Genomic DNA, 23,501 nt, shown 5'->3' with positions numbered 1-23,501 from the left:
CAAATCAAATCAAAAACAAATGGACAAGAACTGTCATACTCCTGACTTGGTACAGGCATTTTCAAATGTAGAAAATGGTGGATTAAACCTGGTTTTATAGCGCTAAACCTCTTACTTTGATGTCAGTTTCATCAAATTCCGTTATATTTACAATGATGCGTGAACTAAACAGACATAATAAATAAAATAGTCAAAATATAGGAACAGCAGTCATCATCGTGAAACAATTTTAAAAGGAACAATTTAACAGAACACAAAAAAACATCTACCTACAAACACATTTATTGATTCACGTGTCTGACGTCAGAAAATTTTATACGTCACATATATTTGTGGTTCAATGGATATATGATTTTTATCCGCTCGAGACAGTTATTTTTTTAAATCTAAAACATGAGTCTTGTCGAGCGATTTAATATTTACAACTTAATTGTCGTGAAAAAAGTAAAATCACTGAACTCCAAGAAAATTCAAAATGAATTGAATCTACCAAAACAAATGATCTTTTATGTCATCAGACGTGGTCGCCTTTTATATGACGTCATGTAGGTCGGTGGTTTTCTCCGGACACTCCGACTTCCTCCATCAATCAAAACTGGTCGCCACGATATAGCCCAAAATTGGTACTTAAACGTGGCGTTAAAACACCAGCAATCAATCAATCATGACGTCACAATAAGAAATACAGAAGAGAGAAAGAAAATTTTACATAAGAATTGATTTCTAACAAAAGAAAGATGAGGTTTAACAAAGCGCAAGTTAATAAAAAAAAAAAAGATAATGACAGATGCGAAAATGTGTTGATCGACTAAGACTTTGATAAGTTAGAACAATCAGCAGGTCAGGAATAGTATAAATTGGCTAGGAATACGATAAATGATGATAATCATTAGGTAAGGGAAGGTATGAATAGAGAAAGAATCAAAGAAATAAAAATAATGAACAGGTCAAAAATGTATAAATCGACCAAGAATATGAAAAATAACAATAATCATTGGGAGGTTAAAGGTGTTGCTATGTTATTGTAATTATTATATTTTATTATGCTGGCCTAATTTGTGTTGTATGGCCTGATAGTTGTTTACAAAATAATCTTATAGCTGTGCAGTTTAGTAATTACTAGAACAATCACAGATACTGGTGGAATGTTTGGAACTTTCCATTTGACTTACATAACGATTCCAGAACGATCCTAATAAAAGATGCGTTATTTAAACTTCTACATTTTTCAAGAAACTTCCGTTGCTGTTTACTAGGACATTCTTTTTCCTGAGTGTTCTAGAAGTTTCCGTGACAACTATATATATACAGACACTGACGTTTAACTTTCAGACTTAGACATCGATAGACATAAGTATTCACAGCATTTGGATTGACACTTTATTCTACAAACAACATCATACTAGAATGTGACCTTAGTAGTGGACGTAATATTCAGATTGGATTCCGAGAATATTCATATTTTGACAGTTAAGTTGACAGTAATATTTGTGTAATACTTCTTGTAAACTTTTGTATAATAAATATTATTAAATTGAATTATTGATTCGTGTATTTTGTTGTTTACAATTTAAAGGAGTTTTCTGGCCGTAACAGTGTGAAGCGACTAAGAATTCAAGACATTTGCTGTTAAAAAATATCTCATTTACAATGTACCTGCTTATTCATAGTTTTCCAATAGAAACGCCGAATAAGGTATAACTAAAAAATCTATTTTGTTTTACTTTTGCAAGCTCAAAGACATGTGGTGGGCTTCATAGTTTCAGAAAAAACTACATTTTCATTAGTATCAAACCATAACCTACGAAATGTATCAAAGCATTTATTAAAAACATGTTCAACTCTTTTCAATATCTTCAAATGGAATTGTTAACTGTATTGCTAAAACGATACATTATCTCTACATGGTTATTTTTAATGAATTGGCTCGCGATTTTCAGTAAAAAAAACTCATCATGGATACCAGGGTTGACATTTTGTATTCGCATAAGACGCGCGTCTGGTTTACAAAAGACTCATCAGTGACGCTAGAGTAAAAAACAGTTAAAAAGGCCAACTAAAGTACGAAGTTTATTATTATAAGTATCAAACCCTACCCTAGAAGCGTCGATCTTGGAAATAGCAAAATGTATCAGAGTATATAATAACAATCTTTTAATTCTATAAAATATTTTTATAATGGAAACAAATTTAGAATGTATTGTTTATATTATAAAAAGGACACAATATCATAGCAGCAAATCGATAAGTCAAGTCGAATTTATTTCATAATTCGTTTCTTTAGTTTTAGTTGACATCCCTTCTTTATGTTGTGGAATATGTATCGAAATTTGAAGACGAACAAACTATCTGCAGACAATGTGATAATACATCAAATTATGTATGACGGGTATACTATTGTCAATATGACAGGTCAATATAAAAAAAGAAAATGTGGCATGATTGCAAATGAGACCCCGTTCACACTACAACTTTTTTTCTCGATCTATTTTGAATCGATCTAAATAAAACCAGTTAGCGTTCACATTATCTTTAATCATAACGATCTCTATCGGTCTAATCTGAACCACTGAGTTCACACTACAATTAAAAACGCAATTGATCTAAACTTTTTATTCATAAAACTGTAAACATTGTATAAATAGAACTGATTTATCAAAGTCATTTGATTTGTTAATACACTGATACACACACTTGAAAAAAAAAAAATGGATAAAGTTATTGTTTGTCTTGGATCACAAGTTTAAATTTTGATACTGGTGTCATTTGCAGTTTTCTTTAATTTTGAAAAAAAATAACTGGAGCAACGAAGTAACAACACGACGTCGAAAATACTGCGGTCCTGCAAGCAAAATAAACCAACATAAGAAAAGAAGACACAGATTTCGCAAATCTATGCTACGACAAAGACAACATGTTTTCAGTTTGTTTTAAAGATCTTTTAATAGAGAAATATGTGTTAAACAACGAACCTCTGAGATAGTTTTGCCGCTATACATGCGCATACGTTATTTTCGATTCAATCGTACTAGTTTAAAGCCATCTCTGCGTTCACATTTAAAGTAAGATCGGTTTACGTTAGATCGATTCAAGCTTAACTACCTCTTTTGGTGTTTTAGTTTAGACCGATTGAAGATCGATTCAAAGCGTTCACATTAGCCCTTAAACCGATCTCAAGTGAACCCGTCTAGTTTAAATCGATAAAAATGTCCTAGTGTGTACGGGGTCAGAGACAACTCTCACCAGAGATCAAATGACACAGAAATTAACAACTACAAGTCAGCGTACGGCCTTCAATAATGCAATGCCCATACCACATAGTCAGCTATAAAAGGCCCCTAAATGACAAATGAATACCAATTCAAACAACCTTATAATGATTTCGATGTTAATGTTTTTCGCACATTTAATTACCAATATATAATTTTCATTTGCAAGTGTGTTCAACAAAAAATCTTATTTTTAGATGTGGCATCTCTACGTTTTAAATTGCCAAAAAACATGAAATCATTTTTAATTTAATCATTATACAAATAAGATTAATTGTATTTCAAAACGCCATTTTCAATAATCTTTTTTTAAATTTTCGATCTTCTTGTACTTTGTCAGGTAAGAAAAAGTCATAATCAACGTTATAATCGGAGCAACTTTTGGGAAAATGTAACTGTTTTGCTTTTTTATATGCCACACAAAAATAAAAACAGTTGCTCTTCTCAAAAGGAGTTTGGTTTGAGCATTGTTGATAAAGGTTAATCTAGAAATTTACTAAATTGAAAAAGTTGTTTTTTCATGTCTATTGAATTTAAATACATTTCACGATACTTTATATGTTTTTTTTTTCTTACAGGAGGGTTTAGCTCGGTTCGTTGGCATAATGGTGTTTGTTATTTATATTGCAGCAGGTGTTGAAGGTATGTTTTGATTATCTAAATAAGTTGAATTTGTGTACAACATGTTCTAATGTTAACGACTTTTTACTTGTGAGTACATAAATCGAAATACCCCAATCTTTGTTTCTGTGGTCGTTTTCCTTATCCACAAATTAAATTTACTTTTACTTTACATTTTTAAATATACTTAAGCCTATATTATAACCAAATTTTCATTTGTTGCAATCTTTCTTTTTTATTCAATCTCCTTCTCAAATATTTACCTGTTAGAGACTTTGCTCATAGACTGAAAATCAGATTTTGTTTTTAAAGTTTGAACTATTATAGACTTACAATGTAATTAGTTGTTAATTTCTGTGTTAATTTGGTCTCTTGAAGACAGTTGTCTCATTGGCAATCATACCACATCTTCTTTTTTTAATGTCAATATTCTATACAAGCACAAACATGTTGTCATTCATCTTAACTAAATGATAGAATTGTAAAATAAAATATGATAAAAAATAGTTTTTTGAAAATGCTTTTTGAATATCAAACAAAAAGATGGGGTCACAGTACTTTTTTTCCGGCGAAAATCCAAAATATGAAAATTCCATGTAGAATTTTTCAGAAAATACACAACTGTGGATTCATTAATATTCGTTGGATACCAATTTTCGTGGATTTCGTGGGAAGAGAAGAACCACGATTTTAAATGTTCAATGAATTACAAGTTTTCTTGAGGAATGTAGGCAGACTTTGCCAAAACCACGAAATTAAATATCCACGAATATTCAAGTTTTCCTCAAACCACGAAAATTAGTACCTAAGAAAATAAATGAATCCACAGTATTTTAGAGTTACCTTGCCTTAAAATACATGTTAAAAAACATTAAAAGTCAAGCGAAAAAAATCTAAACATGTAAAAACATCAATAACTCTAAGTTATTATCTTATAAATGTGTTCCTTTAAAAGAAAATCTATATTAGTTTTTCTGCATTTCTCAGTTCAGTTTTGCTTACTTGATGGAAAATCTGGACCTTAGGTTCTCTGTTTTTTACAATCCAAGATGGAGAAAGACACCAATATACCACCTAAATGTCTAGAGGTGGCATGGCAGTAACTGCTCATAATGCTTTGTTTTGTTTCGTTTGTTTCCCTTGTTAGATTCGGACTTGGACTACTCTTAAATTCAGTTTTTCTGTACGTATTGCAGTTTGCCTGTTTATTCTTCTTTGGCTTAATGAATTGGGTTGGGTTAATAACTTTTAAAACATGTCAAGTCTATCCAAATCGGGTTAAATGTTGCACCAAATTTGTACTTCAGCACTTGCAGCTTTCCGAGTTTTGTCATATAGAAGAAATATTTGTTTACATAGAAAATGACCAAAATACGTGTGATTTATTGTTTGATAACGGTTTGTGAATTTTGAATGCAATCGACGCATTTGTATTTACTAACCTGTTTGCCTTATGTACCCTTCTGTGATGAAATGAATGCAATTATAACACATTTGAAGTAACAAATTGAAAGTTCGATACACTGGCAGCACTTGAAATTTTAGTTTGAACGACATTTTATTCATATTAACAATAATTTTAAGAATAATAGCATTACGTATTTAACTTATGTCCGTTTTCTTATGGTCTCTTTTATATTAATTATGACCCGATGATAAGATCGGCTACACCTAGGTAGTTTCAAGTCACGTCAATGTAAAGGTTCCTGATGCATCACAAAACCTCTTTCTAAATCATAAACATCAATATTATCAGCAATTAAAGTGGGTCTTAAATTTATTGCAAAACTTTCTATTCTACAGGTGGCGTAAATGAGATATGGATAATAAAAAATACCAAAGCTCTTTTAGAGTACAAAAAATCTAAGACTCTTTCGGAAGTTTAAAAACATTTGAATGTTCTACCCTTTACACAAGTATCCCCATTTCAAACTAAAAGACAAACTGATAGAGTTGGTATGCTTTGGTTCATAAAAAAATAACGTAGTATCCTGTTTTATGGAGCGATGAATCGTAATATGAAAACAAATTCTCTGATGCAAACAAAAATTCTCAGAAACATAGACGCTTGATTCCACGATTCGCAACATAGTTGTCACTTTTGGGGGACGTGTTTTTCAACAACAAAGCCCTTAGGAAACAACTGTGCGGCTCTCCTGTTGATTGTGGTTTAATCACACGAGGCTGAGGTCAGTCATGCAGGAACCTCTCCAGAAGAAAGTATAGAATTGAGCAGTCTCCTTTTACTTTAATTGTCACTGTTTAGATGATGTGTTCAAACCAAAACGACTCAAAATACCGTCACTCTGTTAACTGCATATATCTCATCAAACTTGAGATAAAGGATATAATAAATACATCTCAGGTTGTCTAATATCTTGATTTACATCTAGAAATTAACATTGAGGGTCGGTTTAAACATAATTTACAACAAAAGAGATAATTTTAGCTTCCACAATGGGAACTGTCCCCGTCTATGCCACGCCCGAATACGGAGTATGTATTTCCAAATTGATACGATATTCCAGAACTTGTATTTACTATAACGATTTTCTTGATAGAGAGTTGCTACTCACAAGGAAGCTATTAAACCAAAAGGTAACTTGGTAAATTTTACGGACGTCATCACCGAGATGGTTGAACGTTAGGGAATATCTGTTTCACAGATGACAACAGATTTCTATGTTTTAATTGTTTTAACTAAATCCCCGGCCGCACGACCTACGAAATCAACTTTATCACTGGGTTTGTACTTAAACAAAGGGTGTCACGCTTTGCTTACCATTCCAGAGCACCCGATATCCGCCGAATCTGCTGGTAGAACTCGTGCTTCTCAACCGTTAGTTTTCTATGTTGTGTTTTGTGTACTGATGTTAGTAAATTGGTCCTTTTCCTTGCCATGGTGTTGGCAGTATATTTTCGACTCATGAGTTTGACTCTCCCTTTCGTATGTGTCTCTCTATATATGGCATAAATTCGTACTTTAGGACTTGTATCTATCTAATTAGTAATTCAGAACTTGCAACAATCAAGTTTGTACCTTAACACTTGCACTAGCTTTGTTGTAACATTTTTCGATATCAGTGTTTATGGCGAATTGACATTTTGGTATACAAAAGAAGATGTGGTATAACTGTCAATGAGACAACTATTTACAAAAGAACAAATTAATGGCTGACCCGTGTTAAGAGAGGGCCATATCTCTTGCACGTTAATGACACCCTTGTAGACTTCGAAAAAGAGTAGGCTAATGCCGCTACAAGGCAGCACTCGCACCCGCAAAGTGGAAAGGGATTAATATAAGTTGCAAAGCTTGTTTCCCTATCCACTATAAATAAATATGCTTAAACTAAAAGATTAAATGACATAGAAATTAATACCTATTAATAATAGGTCACCGTATAGCCTTCAAACATGAGCAAAGCTCATACCGCATAGTCAGCTTTCAAAGGGCCTAAACTCACAATCATAAAACGATTAATACCAGACAACTAACGGCCTAATTATTGAACATAAACATTGGCAAAATGAATTCGATTGATAATTAATAAATTGAATTGCGTCATTCAATAAATGTAATTGGACTTTTATAGATGCTTCTGGCCACACGGTCATAAAACTTTCGAGCATGATTTTTGTACTCAGACTCGAAAATCAATCAATCAAATTGATGGATTTCATGTTTCGAGCATGATTTTTGTGGTCAGAGCACTGATCAAAGTTTTATGCCTTCAATGCCAGGACTAAATTTGAAAAACGAACACACTCAAAATCGCATCATCGTCCTCCTACATTACAACCAATATATGTAGAAAACTGTAGGATAAAATTTGGTAATAAAAGAGATTTCTACCATGTGCTTTGTGTTATGTATATATTTACGTAGGAGTAGGAAACTTCTGTTATACAACATGATCTAAAATAAGCCATAACATTTATCCAGGTGCACTTAGTGGAGAGACTTTTATCCATTCCCTGTACATATAATGTGTGCAAATTTGGTGCTGCGAATACGTTTGTTATCTTTAAAATATGTGCAATACTTTTATTCAGTAAACGGCTTAATTATTAAATATTTGACTATTTGAACTATCTGAACTTGTCTGGAGCGAGACAGTAATGCTGTTCTGGAACGATACGGATTATAGTCAACATATTTGGCATTAAACACAGTGATGATTGTTTTAACAGAAATTATTAGTGTGAACATTAAAAATAAGATAGGATATGGTCATCTATAGAAATGCATTCTTACATTCGTTACCAAGGAACGGTTAAAAATTAAAACGATTTTAACAACTAAAAATAGTAATATGGGTGAGGTGTTATTAAAATTAGAAAAAAATGCAACTTTGGGATAACCATGTACTATGACCTGCCCGACTCTTAGCTGTAACAGTACTTAATCCACCAATGCACATGTAACTAATTATTATATACATTTATTTTTCAAAACTACAATTTAAAATAAAACTTAACCATCTTACTATATTTTTTTAAGGTGCAGCTTTTGGTGAATCTTGTACGACTGATGTCGACTGCCCAGAGGCAAATAATGTATGTACTTCAATGGCATGTGCATGTAATGCTGATTCATTCCGAAAAAATGGGATGGAATGTGCAACAAGTAAATATAACTCTTTACTAATTGATGTTTTTTGCTAGCTGAGTCTGGTCCTCGCCCTTTTCCCATTTAAACCAATTAACTTTCAATATTAACACATTACATTCAGATTTTACGATGAAACAAAAAACAAAATGTTAAAAGATCATAATGTTAACGTAATTACATTTAAAAGCTTTTCAGGATCAGACGACAATGTTTACTCTTATTTACATTATACATAACCAATAATAGTACTACATGTAGCGTATCATGCGTATTGACGCGACATATGCAATATCTTTTAAGGATAATGCTACATCTATGTAACTGGTGAAAATAATTACAAATGATATCACCCCTAGTTTTTGGTGGGGTTCGTGTTGTTTATTGTTTAGTTTTCTATGCTGTGTCATCTGAACTATTGTTTGTCTGTTTGTCCTTTTCATTTTTAGCCATGGCGTTGTCAGTTTGTTCTCGATTTATGAGTTTGACTGTCCCTCTGGTATCTCTTGCCCCTCTTTTAAGTTAAAAGTGCAATTAATTGTTGACATTTTCTTTAATTTGAAATTGTATTCAAAACAAAATATTTATTTTAGAAATTGCTTTAGCTGGAGCCTGTACAGCTACACCCCCCGATCAGTGTGCAGCCACTAATGCAGTATGCCAAATCACAGATTTAATATGCGTATGCATGGCAAATTTTTTTGCAGACAAGAACGCAGGTTGTTCATCACGTAAGTGTTTTTGAAAGCATCGTTCACATGAAATTATAGATGGATAGTCATTGTTTATGTATATTTTCTAATTCGTACTTTATTTTTACTTTTCCCGACCTGTTTATTATTTCTATCTAACATGTTTAATCAACGAGTGGTTTGTTTGATATCAGTTCTTCATTGGTCAAAACTCGATTATGACGTCAAACTTTCTTGCTTTATTCTGAGTTTCCTATTGTGACGGCATGAAATAAAGCCGACCATGTTTGATGGATTTTGTATTGAATAAATAATACCAGATATTGTTGACAACAAAGAAATTTAGTTTGGATACAGTAACGGACCAATTCAATTATCTTCATTAGCAGTGTAATGTTTACATTTCAAAATTAAGTAATAACAAACTTAAAGCTACATCCATGTCATATGATTTTTAAATGAAGAACACTTATTAAACCGCTACCTCTTGCTCTTTTTTTATGCTCTTATTAATGATTGCATGTTTTGAATAAATACCCCATATCATTACATTAATTTGTAGGATCCTTTACTATAGATAATTTAGCTGATCTGTATAAAAATAACATCTCCGTGCCTTCTTTATCAAGTACGACGCTAGATTAAAACTGACATGGAAAGATAACACCCGGCCACCGTAAGCCTCTTTTTTATGAAGCCCAGGTGGTCGTGTGGACTAGCGCGCAGGATATAGTGCAGCAATTTGGTGTCACGAAACATCAGTAGCAAGGGTTTGAATCCCGGCGAGGGAAGAACAAAAATTTGCGAAAGCAAATTTACAGATCTAACAATGTTGGGATGATGTTTAAACGAGTTGTATATATATATATACACAATCTTTCAGACTCATATATATATATATATATATATATACACACAAGCCTAATTTGAAAACAATATATGAATTATGGGCTTACGGCTGATAAAAGTAACAATAGAAGCATATTTATACATAAGGGATACGAATAAATAAACTCCTCAATTTTATGCGCAAGTAGTAAGATTGTTTAAGTCAGTTTAACATAACAAGTACATAACCCTACTAGGTATATATGACAGACTGAGAATAGAATCATCCGTGTATTTATATATCACTGTTTTTATTCTTTTGGTTTATTACATTTTTGAATACGCCGTTTCGGAATCTAAAACGTTCTGGGTAATATTTGCAAAAGCGACAATCAAAACGTTGTTAATGACTTAAACTGTAATAAACAATTGAAATTAAACCAATGACATAACGTTATTGTCATTTGGATGTACGAAAATTGAAAATGCCCACAGTCCATCAGAGTATTAAGGGCATACGGAACAAATTTGATTCAATAATGAAACTGTGCATGCAGGCTATTCTTGACCTGATTTAATAAAATAATTATGTAAATAAAAAATATACATAAAATTGAGAATGGAAATGGGGAATGTGTCAAAGAGACAACAACCCGACCAAATAAAAAACAACAGCAGAGGGTCAACAACAGGTCTTCAGTGTAGCGAGAAATTCCCGCACCCGGAGGCGTCCTTCAGCTGGCCCCTAAACAAATATATACTAGTCCAGTGATAATGAACGCCATACTAATTTCCAAATTGTACACAAGAAACTAAAATTAAAATAATACAAGACTAACAAAGGCCAGAGGCTCCTGACTTGGGACAGGCGCAAAAATGTGGCGGGGTTAAACATGTTTGTGAGATCTCAACCCTCCCCCTATACCTCTAACCAATGTAGAAAAGTAAACGCATAACAATACGCACATTAAAATTCAGTTCAAGAGAAGTCCGAGTCTGATGTCAGAAGATGTAACCAAAGAAAATAAACAAAATGACAATAATACATAAATAACAACAGACTACTAGCAGTTAACTGACATGCCAGCTCCAAACTTCAATTAAACTGACTAAGAGATTATGATTTCATCATATGAACATCAGGCACAATCCTTCCCGTTAGGGGTTTAGAATCATACCATCATTACATATATGAGAAGAACATAACCCGTGTCATGCCAACAACTGTTTTTAGAATAAATGTGTTTAGTTCCGATGCAAAGACCTTATCAGTGACTCAATATTAACGCCAACATATGCAATCTTTAATGACTTGACAACAGTATCGTAATTACAAATGGGTGCAGTCCTAACCTGTACAGCAAGTTAACTTGATAACCAGTCATTTGGACTGGTCAAAGTTAACCTGTGACCGGATTTAGGACTGCTCTGACCAGTCCTAGGACCAAAATCTAGTTAACTTGAAAAGCGGACTTGGTCCTAGGACTGTTTTTTATGTCTGCCAAAAAGTTAACTTCGAAACAGGTCCGCTATTGATATAAGTTAACTTCGAACCAGTCCTGCCGTAATGTTAACATAAGTTAACTTCGAAACCAGTCCTGCCATAAAGTTAACATAAGTTAACTTCGAGACCAGTACTGCCACAAAGTTAACATAAGTTAACTTTTGCTTTGACAAATCCGATCGAAACCAGACCTGTTCCCAAGTTAACTTTTGACTGGTCTGCTCAACACTAAGTTAACTTGTAACCAGGACCGCTCTACATCGATATTTAAAAAATATTTTTTATATCTTTGTTTCGTAGTATAAACATCGAAAATAAAGTAAAACTAATACTTCCGTTATATAAACCGGATTTAATACAACTATTTGAAAATAAAGTACGCATAAAACGTTGCTTGTAACACAAATTTATTTGTGATCTGCCAATCTATAATTTAAAAAGCGATCTTGGTTACAATGATAACGGGCACTGAATATATATTCCAATACCTATCAAATTCAACCATATTTGAACTTTATTTATATTTATATCTATGGAAGGACGTATTTTAGAGGAAAGCATCATTTTAACACATGATTACAAATTTTTGTTCGCATAAATTTTGGGTGCCAGCATGTCCTCCTTTTATTCAAAATATTGATGCGTAAAAAAATTAAGTTACGTTGTGATACCTCATGCTGACTTGTACAACAAAATTATTTGACCGCATTGACCAAAACTGTGCACTTTTATTTATAAATCTATATATCTGCATAGTAAGTCAGCCATATTTTTCAAATTTTTGTTCGCATAAATTTAGGGTACCAGCATGTTCTCCTTTTATTCAAAATTTTGATACGTAACAAAATTTCAGTAGTTTTGATACCTCATATTGACTTGTACAACAAAATTATTTGACTGCATCAACTAAAACTGACCATATGTGCACTTCAATTTGTAAATCTATATACCAGCATAGTAAATCAGCCATATTTGTTTTGTCAGGATTCAATGTATATTACAATGGACAGCAATATTGCTATTCAATAACAACAATTTTTTGTTTGCATAAATTTAGGGTGCCAGCATATGTCCTCCTTTTCTTCAAAATATTGATAGGTAACAAAATTTCAGTAGTTTTGATACCTCTTGCTGACTTGTGCAACAAAATTATTTGACCGTGTTGACCAAAACTGTCCATGTGTGCACTTCTTTTTATAAATCTATATACCCGCATAGTAAATCAGCCATATTTTTTCAAATTTTTGTTCGCATAAATTTAAGCTGCCAGCATGTCCTCCTTTTATTCAAAATTTTGATACGTAACAAAATTTCAGTAGTTTTGATACCTCATATTGACTTGTACAACAAAATTATTTGACTGCATCAATTAAAACTGACCATATATGCACTTCAATTTGTAAATCTATATACCAGCATAGTAAATCAGCCATATTTGTTCTGTCAGGATTCAATGTATATTACAATGGACAGCAATATTGCTATACAATAACTACAATTTTTTGTTTGCATAAATTTAAGGTCCAGCATATGTCCTCCTTTTATTAAAAATATTGATACGTGACAAAATGTCAGTAGTTTAGATACCTCTTGCTGACTTGTGCAACAAAATTATTTGACCGTGTTGACCAAAACTGACCATGTGAGCACTTTTATTCATAAATCTATATACCAGAATACTAAATCAGCAATTTTTTTATAAATTTTTGTTTGCATACATTTAGGATGCCTTCATGTCCTCCTTTTATTCAAAATTTTGATACGTAACAAAATTTCAGTAGTTTTGATACCTCATGCTGACTTGTACAACAAAATTATTTGACTGCATCAAATTAAACTGACAATTTGTGCACTTTTAATTTCTTAATCTATATACCAGCATAGTTATTCAGCCAGATTTTTTATGTCAGGATTCAATGTATAATACAATGGACAGCAATATTGTAATACAATAACAACAAATTTTTGTTTTCGCATGAATTAAGGGTGACAGCATGTCATCCTTTTATTCAAAATATTAATACGTAACAAAATTACAGTAGTTTTGATACCTCATGCTGACTTGTCCAACAAAATTATTAGACCGCATCAACTTAAACTGACCATATGTGCACTTTAATTTGTAAATCTATATACCCGCATAGTAAATCAGCCATATTTTTTATGTCAGGATTCAATGTATAATACAGTGGACAGCAATATTGCAATACAATAACAACAAATTTTTGTTCGCATAAATTTAGGGTGCCAGCATGTCTTCCTTTAATTCAAAATATTGATACGTAACAAAATTTCAGTAGTTTTGATACCTTATGCTGACCATGTTGACATGTACAACAAAATTATTTGACCGCATCAACTAAAACTGACCATATGTGTACTTTAATTTGTAAATCTATATACCTGTATAGTAAATCAGCCATATTTTTTATGTCAGGATTCAATGTATAATACAATGGACAGCAATATTGCAATACAATAACAACAAATTTTTGTTCGCATAAATTTAGGGTGCCAGCATGTCCTCCTTTAATTCAAAATATTGATACGTAACAAAATTTCAGTAGTTTTGATACCTCATATTGACTTGTACAACAAAATTATTTGACTGCATCAATTAAAACTGACCATATATGCACTTCAATTTGTAAATCTATATACCAGCATAGTAAATCAGCCATATTTGTTCTGTCAGGATTCAATGTATATTACAATGGACAGCAATATTGCTATACAATAACTACAATTTTTTGTTTGCATAAATTTAAGGTCCAGCATATGTCCTCCTTTTATTAAAAATATTGATACGTGACAAAATGTCAGTAGTTTAGATACCTCTTGCTGACTTGTGCAACAAAATTATTTGACCGTGTTGACCAAAACTGACCATGTGAGCACTTTTATTCATAAATCTATATACCAGCATACTAAATCAGCAATTTTTTTATAAATTTTTGTTTGCATACATTTAGGATGCCTTCATGTCCTCCTTTTATTCAAAATTTTGATACGTAACAAAATTTCAGTAGTTTTGATACCTCATGCTGACTTGTACAACAAAATTATTTGACTGCATCAAATTAAACTGACAATTTGTGCACTTTTAATTTCTTAATCTATATACCAGCATAGTTATTCAGCCAGATTTTTTATGTCAGGATTCAATGTATAATACAATGGACAGCAATATTGTAATACAATAACAACAAATTTTTGTTTTCGCATGAATTAAGGGTGACAGCATGTCATCCTTTTATTCAAAATATTAATACGTAACAAAATTACAGTAGTTTTGATACCTCATGCTGACTTGTCCAACAAAATTATTAGACCGCATCAACTTAAACTGACCATATGTGCACTTTAATTTGTAAATCTATATACCCGCATAGTAAATCAGCCATATTTTTTATGTCAGGATTCAATGTATAATACAGTGGACAGCAATATTGCAATACAATAACAACAAATTTTTGTTCGCATAAATTTAGGGTGCCAGCATGTCTTCCTTTAATTCAAAATATTGATACGTAACAAAATTTCAGTAGTTTTGATACCTTATGCTGACCATGTTGACATGTACAACAAAATTATTTGACCGCATCAACTAAAACTGACCATATGTGTACTTTAATTTGTAAATCTATATACCTGTATAGTAAATCAGCCATATTTTTTATGTCAGGATTCAATGTATAATACAATGGACAGCAATATTGCAATACAATAACAACAAATTTTTGTTCGCATAAATTTAGGGTGCCAGCATGTCCTCCTTTAATTCAAAATATTGATACGTAACAAAATTTCAGTAGTTTTGATACCTTATGCTGACCATGTTGACATGTGCAACAAAATTATTTGACCACATCAACAAAAACTGACCATATGTAAACTTTAATTTGTAAAGTTATATACCTGTATAGTAAATCAGCCATATTTTTTGTGTTAGGATTCAATGTACAATACAATGGACAGCAATATTGCAATACAATAACAACAAATTTGTGTTCACATACATTTAGGGTGCTAGAATGTTCTCCTTTTATTCAAAATATTGATACGTATCAAAATTACAGTGTTATGATACCTCATGATGACTTGTACAACAAAATATTTTGAGCGCTTCCACCAAAACTGACCATATGTGCACTTAAATTTGTAAATCTATATACCATATATACCCGCATAGTAATTCAGCCATATTTTTTATGTCAGGATTCAATGTATAATACAATGGATTGCAATATTGCAATACAATAACAACAAATTTTTGTTACGCATAAATTTAGGGTGTCAGCATGTTCTCCTTATGTTATATTCAAAATATTGATACGTATCAAAATTTCAATAGTTTTGATACCTCATGCTGACTTGTACAATGAAATAATTTGACCGCATTGACAAAGACCAAAACTGACTATATGTGGACTCTAATTTGTAAATCTATATACCAGCATAGTAATTCAGCATATTTTTTATGTCAGGATTCAATGTATAATACAATGGATTGCAATATTGCAATACAGTAACAACAAATTTTTGTTTTGCATAAATTTAGGGTGCCAGCATGTCCTCCTTATATTCAAAATATTGATACGTAACAAAATTTCAATAGTTTTAATACATCATGCTAACTTGTACAATAAAATAATTTGACCGCATTGACCAAGACCAAAACTGACCATATGTGCACTCTAATTTGTAAATCTATATACCAGCATAGTAAATCAGCCATATTTTTTTATGTCAGGATTCAATGTATAATACAATGGACAGCTATATTCCAATACAATAACAACACGAACAACAAATTTTTGTTCGCATAAATTTAGGGTGCCAGCATTCTCTCCTTTTATCATGTTTATCAAAATATTGATACGTAACAAAATTTCAGTAGTTTTGATACCTCATGCTGACTTGTACAACAAAATGATTTGACCGCATTGACCAAAACTGACCATATGTGCACTTTAATTTGTAAATATAATACCATGTATACCCGCATAGTAAAGAAGCCATATTTTTTATGTCAGGATTCAATGTATAATACAATGGACAGTAATATTGCAATATAATAACAACAAATTTTTGTTCGCATTAATTTTGGATGTCAGCATGTCCTCCTTTTATTCAAAATATTGATACGTAACAAAATTTCAGTAGATTTGATACCTCATGCTGACTTTATACAACAAAATTATTTGACTGCATCGACCAAAAACTGACCTGCATATGTGCACTTTAATTTAAAAATCTATATATATCCGCATAGTAAATCAGCCATATTTTTGATGTCTGGATTCAATGTATAAAATAAATGACCCCTGTTGGGATGGCGACTAATTAAGTCTTCTCCTGGCACTCCTGTGAACATGTTAGTAGGACGGCAAATGTAAGCATGATAAGGAAAACAATTAATGCAATTTTTTCCCGCATACATTGAGAATGTCAGCGTTTCATCTCTGTATTCATAATATTGAACAGTCACTAGGGGGTGTAAAACGAAACTATTAGGCCGCATCATCCAAGTACATGTACAATGTACCAACACTGACATGTCTGAATTCATTTGTGCTTTTTAATAAAAAAAAATGTATTTGAGGTTCTCATCTGGTAATAGTATACTGTTAATCTGTTATGTCGGTTGATTGATTTTGTTTGTGGTTAAACGTCAAGTGACAACTATTTCATTCATGTGCACAAATCTCTCGACAAATCTGACGAATTTGACGAGATTGTTGGTAGTTTTACCACATCGTACATATCCGGACACTGTACAACTGTACAATTTTCGTTAGAATATTCTGCGGAAAAAGAATAGTAAATCCAATCCAAACAAGTAGAATAACAATGAAATATCCATGCATGTATAAATGCGTAAAGTAAAAATTATGAAGGGACAGTTAAAAAACGGGGAACGAAGTAACGTCGACAAAGATGTTGATATCCCATGATATACGAATGTTGTTCCGATGCGTTGGACAACCCTAATTTCTATCCACCTTCTAATTAAAAAAATATGATAACTCTATGTAATTGACTAATGTTTATAAGAATATATTAAAAAAAAAAGAAAGAATTGTGTTGTTATGAATAATGTCTAGTAGAGTAAAGACATTTGCTATCAGAGGCCTTCTTGGGAAGAACAATGCGAATGTTGTTTATACATATTTTAATAAAACTCAAGTCTGATATGGAAAGTCGCAAAGACGATAACATTTCATAAGCAGACATGTCCCCAGGTCTGGTCAATAGCAGACTTGTCCACAGGTCTGGTCAGAAGCAGACCTGTCCACAGGTCTGGTCAGAAGCAGACCTGTCGAAAGGTCTGGTCAGAAGCAGACCTGTCCACAGGTCTGGTCAGGAGCAGACCTGTCCACAGGTCTGGTCTGGATAAGACCTGTCCTCAGGACTGGTCAAAAGCAGACTTGTCCACAGGTCTGGTCTGGAACAGACCCGTCGATAGGTCTGCAGCAGTCATAAAAAAGCGGACCGTAGGTCTGGTCCACCGTAGACGAAGTTAACTTGCTGGTCTGCTTAAAAATTCTCAAGTTAACTTAAAAAGCAGTCAACAAGTTAACTCTAAGTTAACTTCTGTCAAGGTTAGGACCACACCCATCTGTATATCCCTTCTTAATAAGTCTATTCAAAGGTTTTGTAAGTTTCTGAGGTGAATACTGACACCTTTGTGCTTTATAAAGAATATTTCCATAAAAAATTGGATGTGAAATACCTGAACGTATTAGAAGTCTGCATGCATATGCTACTTTTTGTGTAAAATGAAGTCTCAATTTCAGATATTGCTCAAAATTCGGATTAATGGACGTATTTTTCCTTCCGGCAGAAAAACATAACTTTTTTGTTTTAAAAAGTAAACACTAGCTGTTGAATAATTTGTATCTTGTAAGTTCTTTTGGATAACAGTAACCTATAAATTTTTGCATATTGTTTGTTGAAACAATTCATATTTATCAAATGTTCATGAATTTAGAAAAATACCGTCATTATTTGCTGTATATATTTTTAAAATACAAAAACATTGCATTATTAAAATTTTCATGAAAATTAGTACGAATAGTCTTCATACGTAATCAAACCAAATGTAATATCAAAAATGAACTCGTTTTCCAGTTAAATCAGTTTGAATGATAAAAATTAGTCGAAAAATAAATCTTTCCCGATGTGTCACAGTTTGACGTCGCAAACAAATATTTTACATTAGCAACGTCATTATCTCAACTGTAACTGTATCTTATGGCCTTAAAATACCAATAATTTAACTAGCTTTTTCGAAAAAAAATTCAACTGTATAAACATATCTTTTTTTAATATCATTAACACATTACAGAAGTTACTGCCTTGGATGGAGTTTGCGACGCCGCGGATTCTGCTCCAGATCAATGTGTTGTACCCGACTCGGAATGTAGAAGTGATAAATGTCTGTGTAAAGCTACTCACTATACAGCTGGAGGCGCATGCGTGATAAGTAAGATTAAAAAAAACATGTTTTGTTTGTCAATTTGTAATGATAAATCAATATCTATTCTAATTTACATTATGCATATACTGTAAAAAGTAAGATCACAAAAATAGTGAAGTACGAGGAAAATTCAAAATGGAAAGTCCCAAATCTAAACACACATCAAACGAATGGACAACAACTGTCAAATTCCTGACTTGGTACAGACAATTTCTTATGAAGAAAATGGTGGATTGAACGTGATTTTAAAGTGCAAAACCTCTCACTTGTAAGAAAGTCGCATCAAATTCCATTATAGTGACAACGATGCTTAATTACTTTTTGTACTTTATTTATAGCACTACATGTACATTTAGTGTATGGACGCCACCTATAAAAAATCGTATAACGTTAACGAGGAAAATAATTACAAATCTAGTTTAAATTTTAGTCTTCACTTTTGTTGGCTTAACTTTATACTGTAACATTTTGCAAAAGAGGAACGAAAGATACCAAAGGGACAGTCAAACTCATAAATCCAAAACAAACTGACAACGCCATGGCTAAAAATGAAAAAGACAAACAGAAAAACAATAGTACACATGACAAAGCATAGAAAACTAAAGCATAAACAACACGAACCCCACCAAAAACTAGGGGTGGTATCAGGTGCTCCGGAAGGGTAAGCAGATCCTGCTCCACATGTGGCACCCGTCGTGTTGCTTATGTGATTACAAATCCGGTAAATAGTCTAATTCGGTAGGTCACATTCATGAAAGGGAAGGGGATTGTAGTTACGACGTAAGGAACATATCCGATATCATTTGTGAAATGGTTATTCCATAACGGTCAACCAACTCGTGATGGCGTCCGTAAAATTTACGAAGGGATGATTTCAACTTCACCATTTGGAACTCTTGGTTTAATAGCTTCCTTGTGAGCAGTCACCCTCTATCAAGAAAATCATGATAGGAAATGCAAGCACGGGAATATCGTATCAATTGGGAGATATATACCCCGTATGCAGGTGCTGCTGGAATGTTGCTACTTAGAAATGGAAAGTTCACAATTGGAAAGCTGAAATCATCTCTTTTGTCGTAAAGTTTTGTTTTCAACCGACCCTCATTGTCAATTTCTAGATGTAAGTCAAGATTTGAAGCCGACTTAACTGTATCTGTAGTATCCTTTATCTCCAATTCGATGGGATAGATGCGTTCCACATAGTCACCAAATTTTGAATTGTTTAGTGAAAGAACGTCATCTATATAGCGGAAAGTAGAGTTAAAGGATATTGCTAACTTCTTATCTTTCTTCATAAGAAGTTCCTGCATGAAGTCAGCCTCATAATAACAAAGAAACAAGTCGGCAAGTAGAGTTTGTTCCCATTGGGATGCCGACAGTCTGTTGAAAAACACGTCCTCCGAACGTTACAAATATGTTGTCAATCAAAAAGCAAGCATCTTGCAACTTCGTACCCATTTCGAAAACCAAATGGGCAATCGTTGACAGTTTTTTATAATTTGAAATAAAAAAACAATGTAAAGACTATTGAATTTCAAACACTTTCATCAAAAGAAAGCTAACACAGAATACATTAGGAATTGTCTGTACTTCGATGTACATGTATTTAAAAACTCGATAACTCTCAAATAGTAAAATTTATAAAAATGATAGTAAGTAATGCTTGTATATTATGTATGACCATTTTGCAAAGTTATCTGTATGCTGTTCTGTCACTCGATAATCCACGTTTTAGTCACACTGATTGCACGTCATATATATGTATCACAGTATACTTGTGAATAAGGATACTGCAAAAACTAAAAAGCCTGCTTCATATCTTAATCGTTGCCTAGATCATAATAAGGAATTTAATCCAAATGTATTAGATTATCTTTTCTATTCCAGATAAATAGTCATACATATAACTACCTTTCCCTTAAAACCTTGACAGTATTTGTTTAGTTTAGTTGGTTTGTTTTCTTACAAATTCAGGGAGGATACAACATATCTTTGATAAAGTCAGTACGTATTTGTTTAAATCCGAAATTGTAGGCTCTTCTCTATTAGCAGTTTCACATACTACATTGTACTTTATAGGCACCAGTCTAATGTGTAAAACAAGATGTTGAAGTTAATTTATCTTTGTATTGGATTATTGTCACATAGACAGATACTTTTAAATATGTTTTTGCTATTGCAGGAAAGTCTCCAGATGCCACTTGTGGTGGTGCTGAATGTGTAACACATGCTTCATGTGTATCTACAAAATGTGTGTGTGATGCAGGTTATACACCATCACCAACCGTCAGTCCTACCATGTGTAAGTTTTAGTTCATTGTAAAACTTGGCAAAAAATCAGAACTTAACTGGTCAATGATGTCGTTAAATTTGGCGTTTTACTATGTCACTTCTATTATTTGCAATTCATCAGTTACATCAAGGTAGCCAGATAAAAGTTTAATATATGTTACACTGCTAAAAACGTAGTCTAAAGTACATAGAAACAATCAAGTGCGTACAGTCACAATGTTATGTTGACAAACGCTTATCAACTATTTCATACTGCAACTAGTTGTGTTTATTTCCTTAATATATTAACATACATGTAGCTTTATTTTGAATAATGTCAATTTCATCATTGAACACCTTTTCCACAATCAGGGGTTCATTAAGGAATTTTTTGTTACGATTTAAAAAGTTATCAATGTCATGAATGTATAAAAAGTAAAATCACAAAAATAATGAACTTAGAGGAAAATCAATTCGATCGGAAAGTCCATAATCACATGGCAAAATAAAATAACAAAACGCATCAAAAACGAATGAACAAGAACTGTATAAGTTTAAGTTGCAGAATAAAAACAATATTAGGTCAATGTCATAAAAATATAACCTGTTTGTACTCGGCGCAATACTATGGAAGAGCTCGCAACCTCGCCCTTCCCAAGTTTCTCAGCCTCACACAAAAAAAGTTTAAATTTTTCTTTCATTGACCTAAAATTGTATATGTATTCCCGCACCACTTATGACATGAATGAAACGTGTTTCTTGTGTTTCAAATTCTAAGCCTGGTATATTGGATGAGTTTGTAATGTCTTTTGATTCATTTGTAGTTCTGTGATGTACTATCTTACTTAGTACGTTACGGTAATAATTCTTAATAAATATATATACACAAGTAAATTGTTTCCTTTGGACAAAATGGCAGCAGGGCACTTATACAAATTCCTGGGTAGTATAATGTTCTGGTTTTTGGACATGTATTACTGCTATTAAAACAGACAAATACTATCATGAATGTGTCTCCATTTAATAAACTGTCTTCTCGATTGTGAATATTTATGCACACTTATCAAGTATATTAAAAAGTAACACAGTTATTCTTTGTTTCGCAAATTTAGTCACTTTGAGCATTTCATTGATTAAATTAATAATAAATAAGTTATAAAAAGACTGGTGTAACCTACATTCAATTTTATTTTCAGGCAATGGTGTTGTCAAAATCACAACTCTGACACACATGTACGTGATACCTATCCTTGCATCCGTGATGTTTTTTCTTCGATGAATAGTTTTTCGTGATCATTTTGAAGTTTTGCTGTTTTTGATATTTGAATGTTATTTATAATATTTATATTTTAAATGTAAGATTATATAGATAAAAAAAAGTAGATGCTCATAAACCCTTTTGAATAACTAGTATTAGCTACGCATTGGATTTGACATGCTTTACCTAGTCTATAAATTGGCTCTTTCTGACTTTCATGCTGGCTTTAACTTGAATGTTTGTAATTAGCATTTAATGTATGTACATATATATGTAGATAAATTAAATAATTGTGTTGTATGTGTTGCAGTATATTCGGTTCGGTAGAAAAATTCTCTAGGAAAATAAGTCCAGTGTAGTTATTTTGAAAAGAACCTACAATGTATATTTCAATAAAATGACGAAAGATTGATGTACACCTTTTAAACAAATATTAGCATTCAATTGTTTAAATGTGAATGATTTCTTTCAATTCAAGCAATTTTCCTAATAAATAAAAGAACAAACTTTTTACCTAGGTATAGTAAGGACATGGACATTATATACATTGTAACCTGAGATATTTTTTTAGCAGGGCTAATTGATCTCTTACATCTTCTCGGGTGGTGGTGGGTGGTGACTTACTCTTTCAACCTTAGAGTATATTTTTGGCAATTTGTTCTCCATACCTTCACTATTATTTGTCATTTATTCAATTGATATGACATTGGTTGATGTAAATTCGTATTAGTTATGTATTATAATTTCATATTAATTATGAACTTTTATGTCAAAATGTTATACTTGCAAAATGTATTTTTAGCATTTGTGATTTTGAATAAATGACCTGTTTCGTCAATTTAGTTTTTTTATTTCATAAAGAAAAACTAAGTCTGACTCTGGATTGCTTATACATTATTTTATATGTTTATTGTATATGTCTGCCTGTCGACTATACGATGTAAAAACATTAACGGTACCGTTTTT

General features: G+C 32.3%; 1 protein-coding gene across 1 annotated transcript; it reads left to right on the top strand.

Moving 5' to 3' along the window:
- The first annotated feature begins 3,853 nt into the window (after positions 1-3,853).
- Positions 3,854-23,195, top strand: LOC143046938 (uncharacterized). The gene is made up of 6 exons (XM_076219978.1): positions 3,854-3,911; positions 8,392-8,517; positions 9,093-9,230; positions 18,875-19,012; positions 21,189-21,308; positions 22,474-23,195. The coding sequence occupies exons 1-6, from the start codon at positions 3,875-3,877 to the stop codon at positions 22,554-22,556; spliced, it is 642 nt and encodes a 213-aa protein (XP_076076093.1). The 5' UTR covers positions 3,854-3,874; the 3' UTR covers positions 22,557-23,195.
- The last annotated feature ends 306 nt before the right edge of the window (positions 23,196-23,501 follow it).

Source organism: Mytilus galloprovincialis, chromosome 9, assembly GCF_965363235.1.
Source record: "Mytilus galloprovincialis chromosome 9, xbMytGall1.hap1.1, whole genome shotgun sequence".
In the NCBI taxonomy this organism is placed as follows: domain Eukaryota; kingdom Metazoa; phylum Mollusca; class Bivalvia; order Mytilida; family Mytilidae; genus Mytilus; species Mytilus galloprovincialis.
This window is presented reverse-complemented; position numbering and strand designations above follow the sequence as displayed.

Coding starts and splice junctions, on each gene's coding strand:
- LOC143046938 (XM_076219978.1), top strand. CDS start 3,875: ATGGTGTTTGTTATTTATATTGCAGCAGGTGTTGAAG. Junction 8,518..9,092: donor TGGGATGGAATGTGCAACAA/GTAAATATAACT, acceptor TATTTATTTTAG/AAATTGCTTTAGCTGGAGCC. Junction 21,309..22,473: donor AACCGTCAGTCCTACCATGT/GTAAGTTTTAGT, acceptor TTTTATTTTCAG/GCAATGGTGTTGTCAAAATC.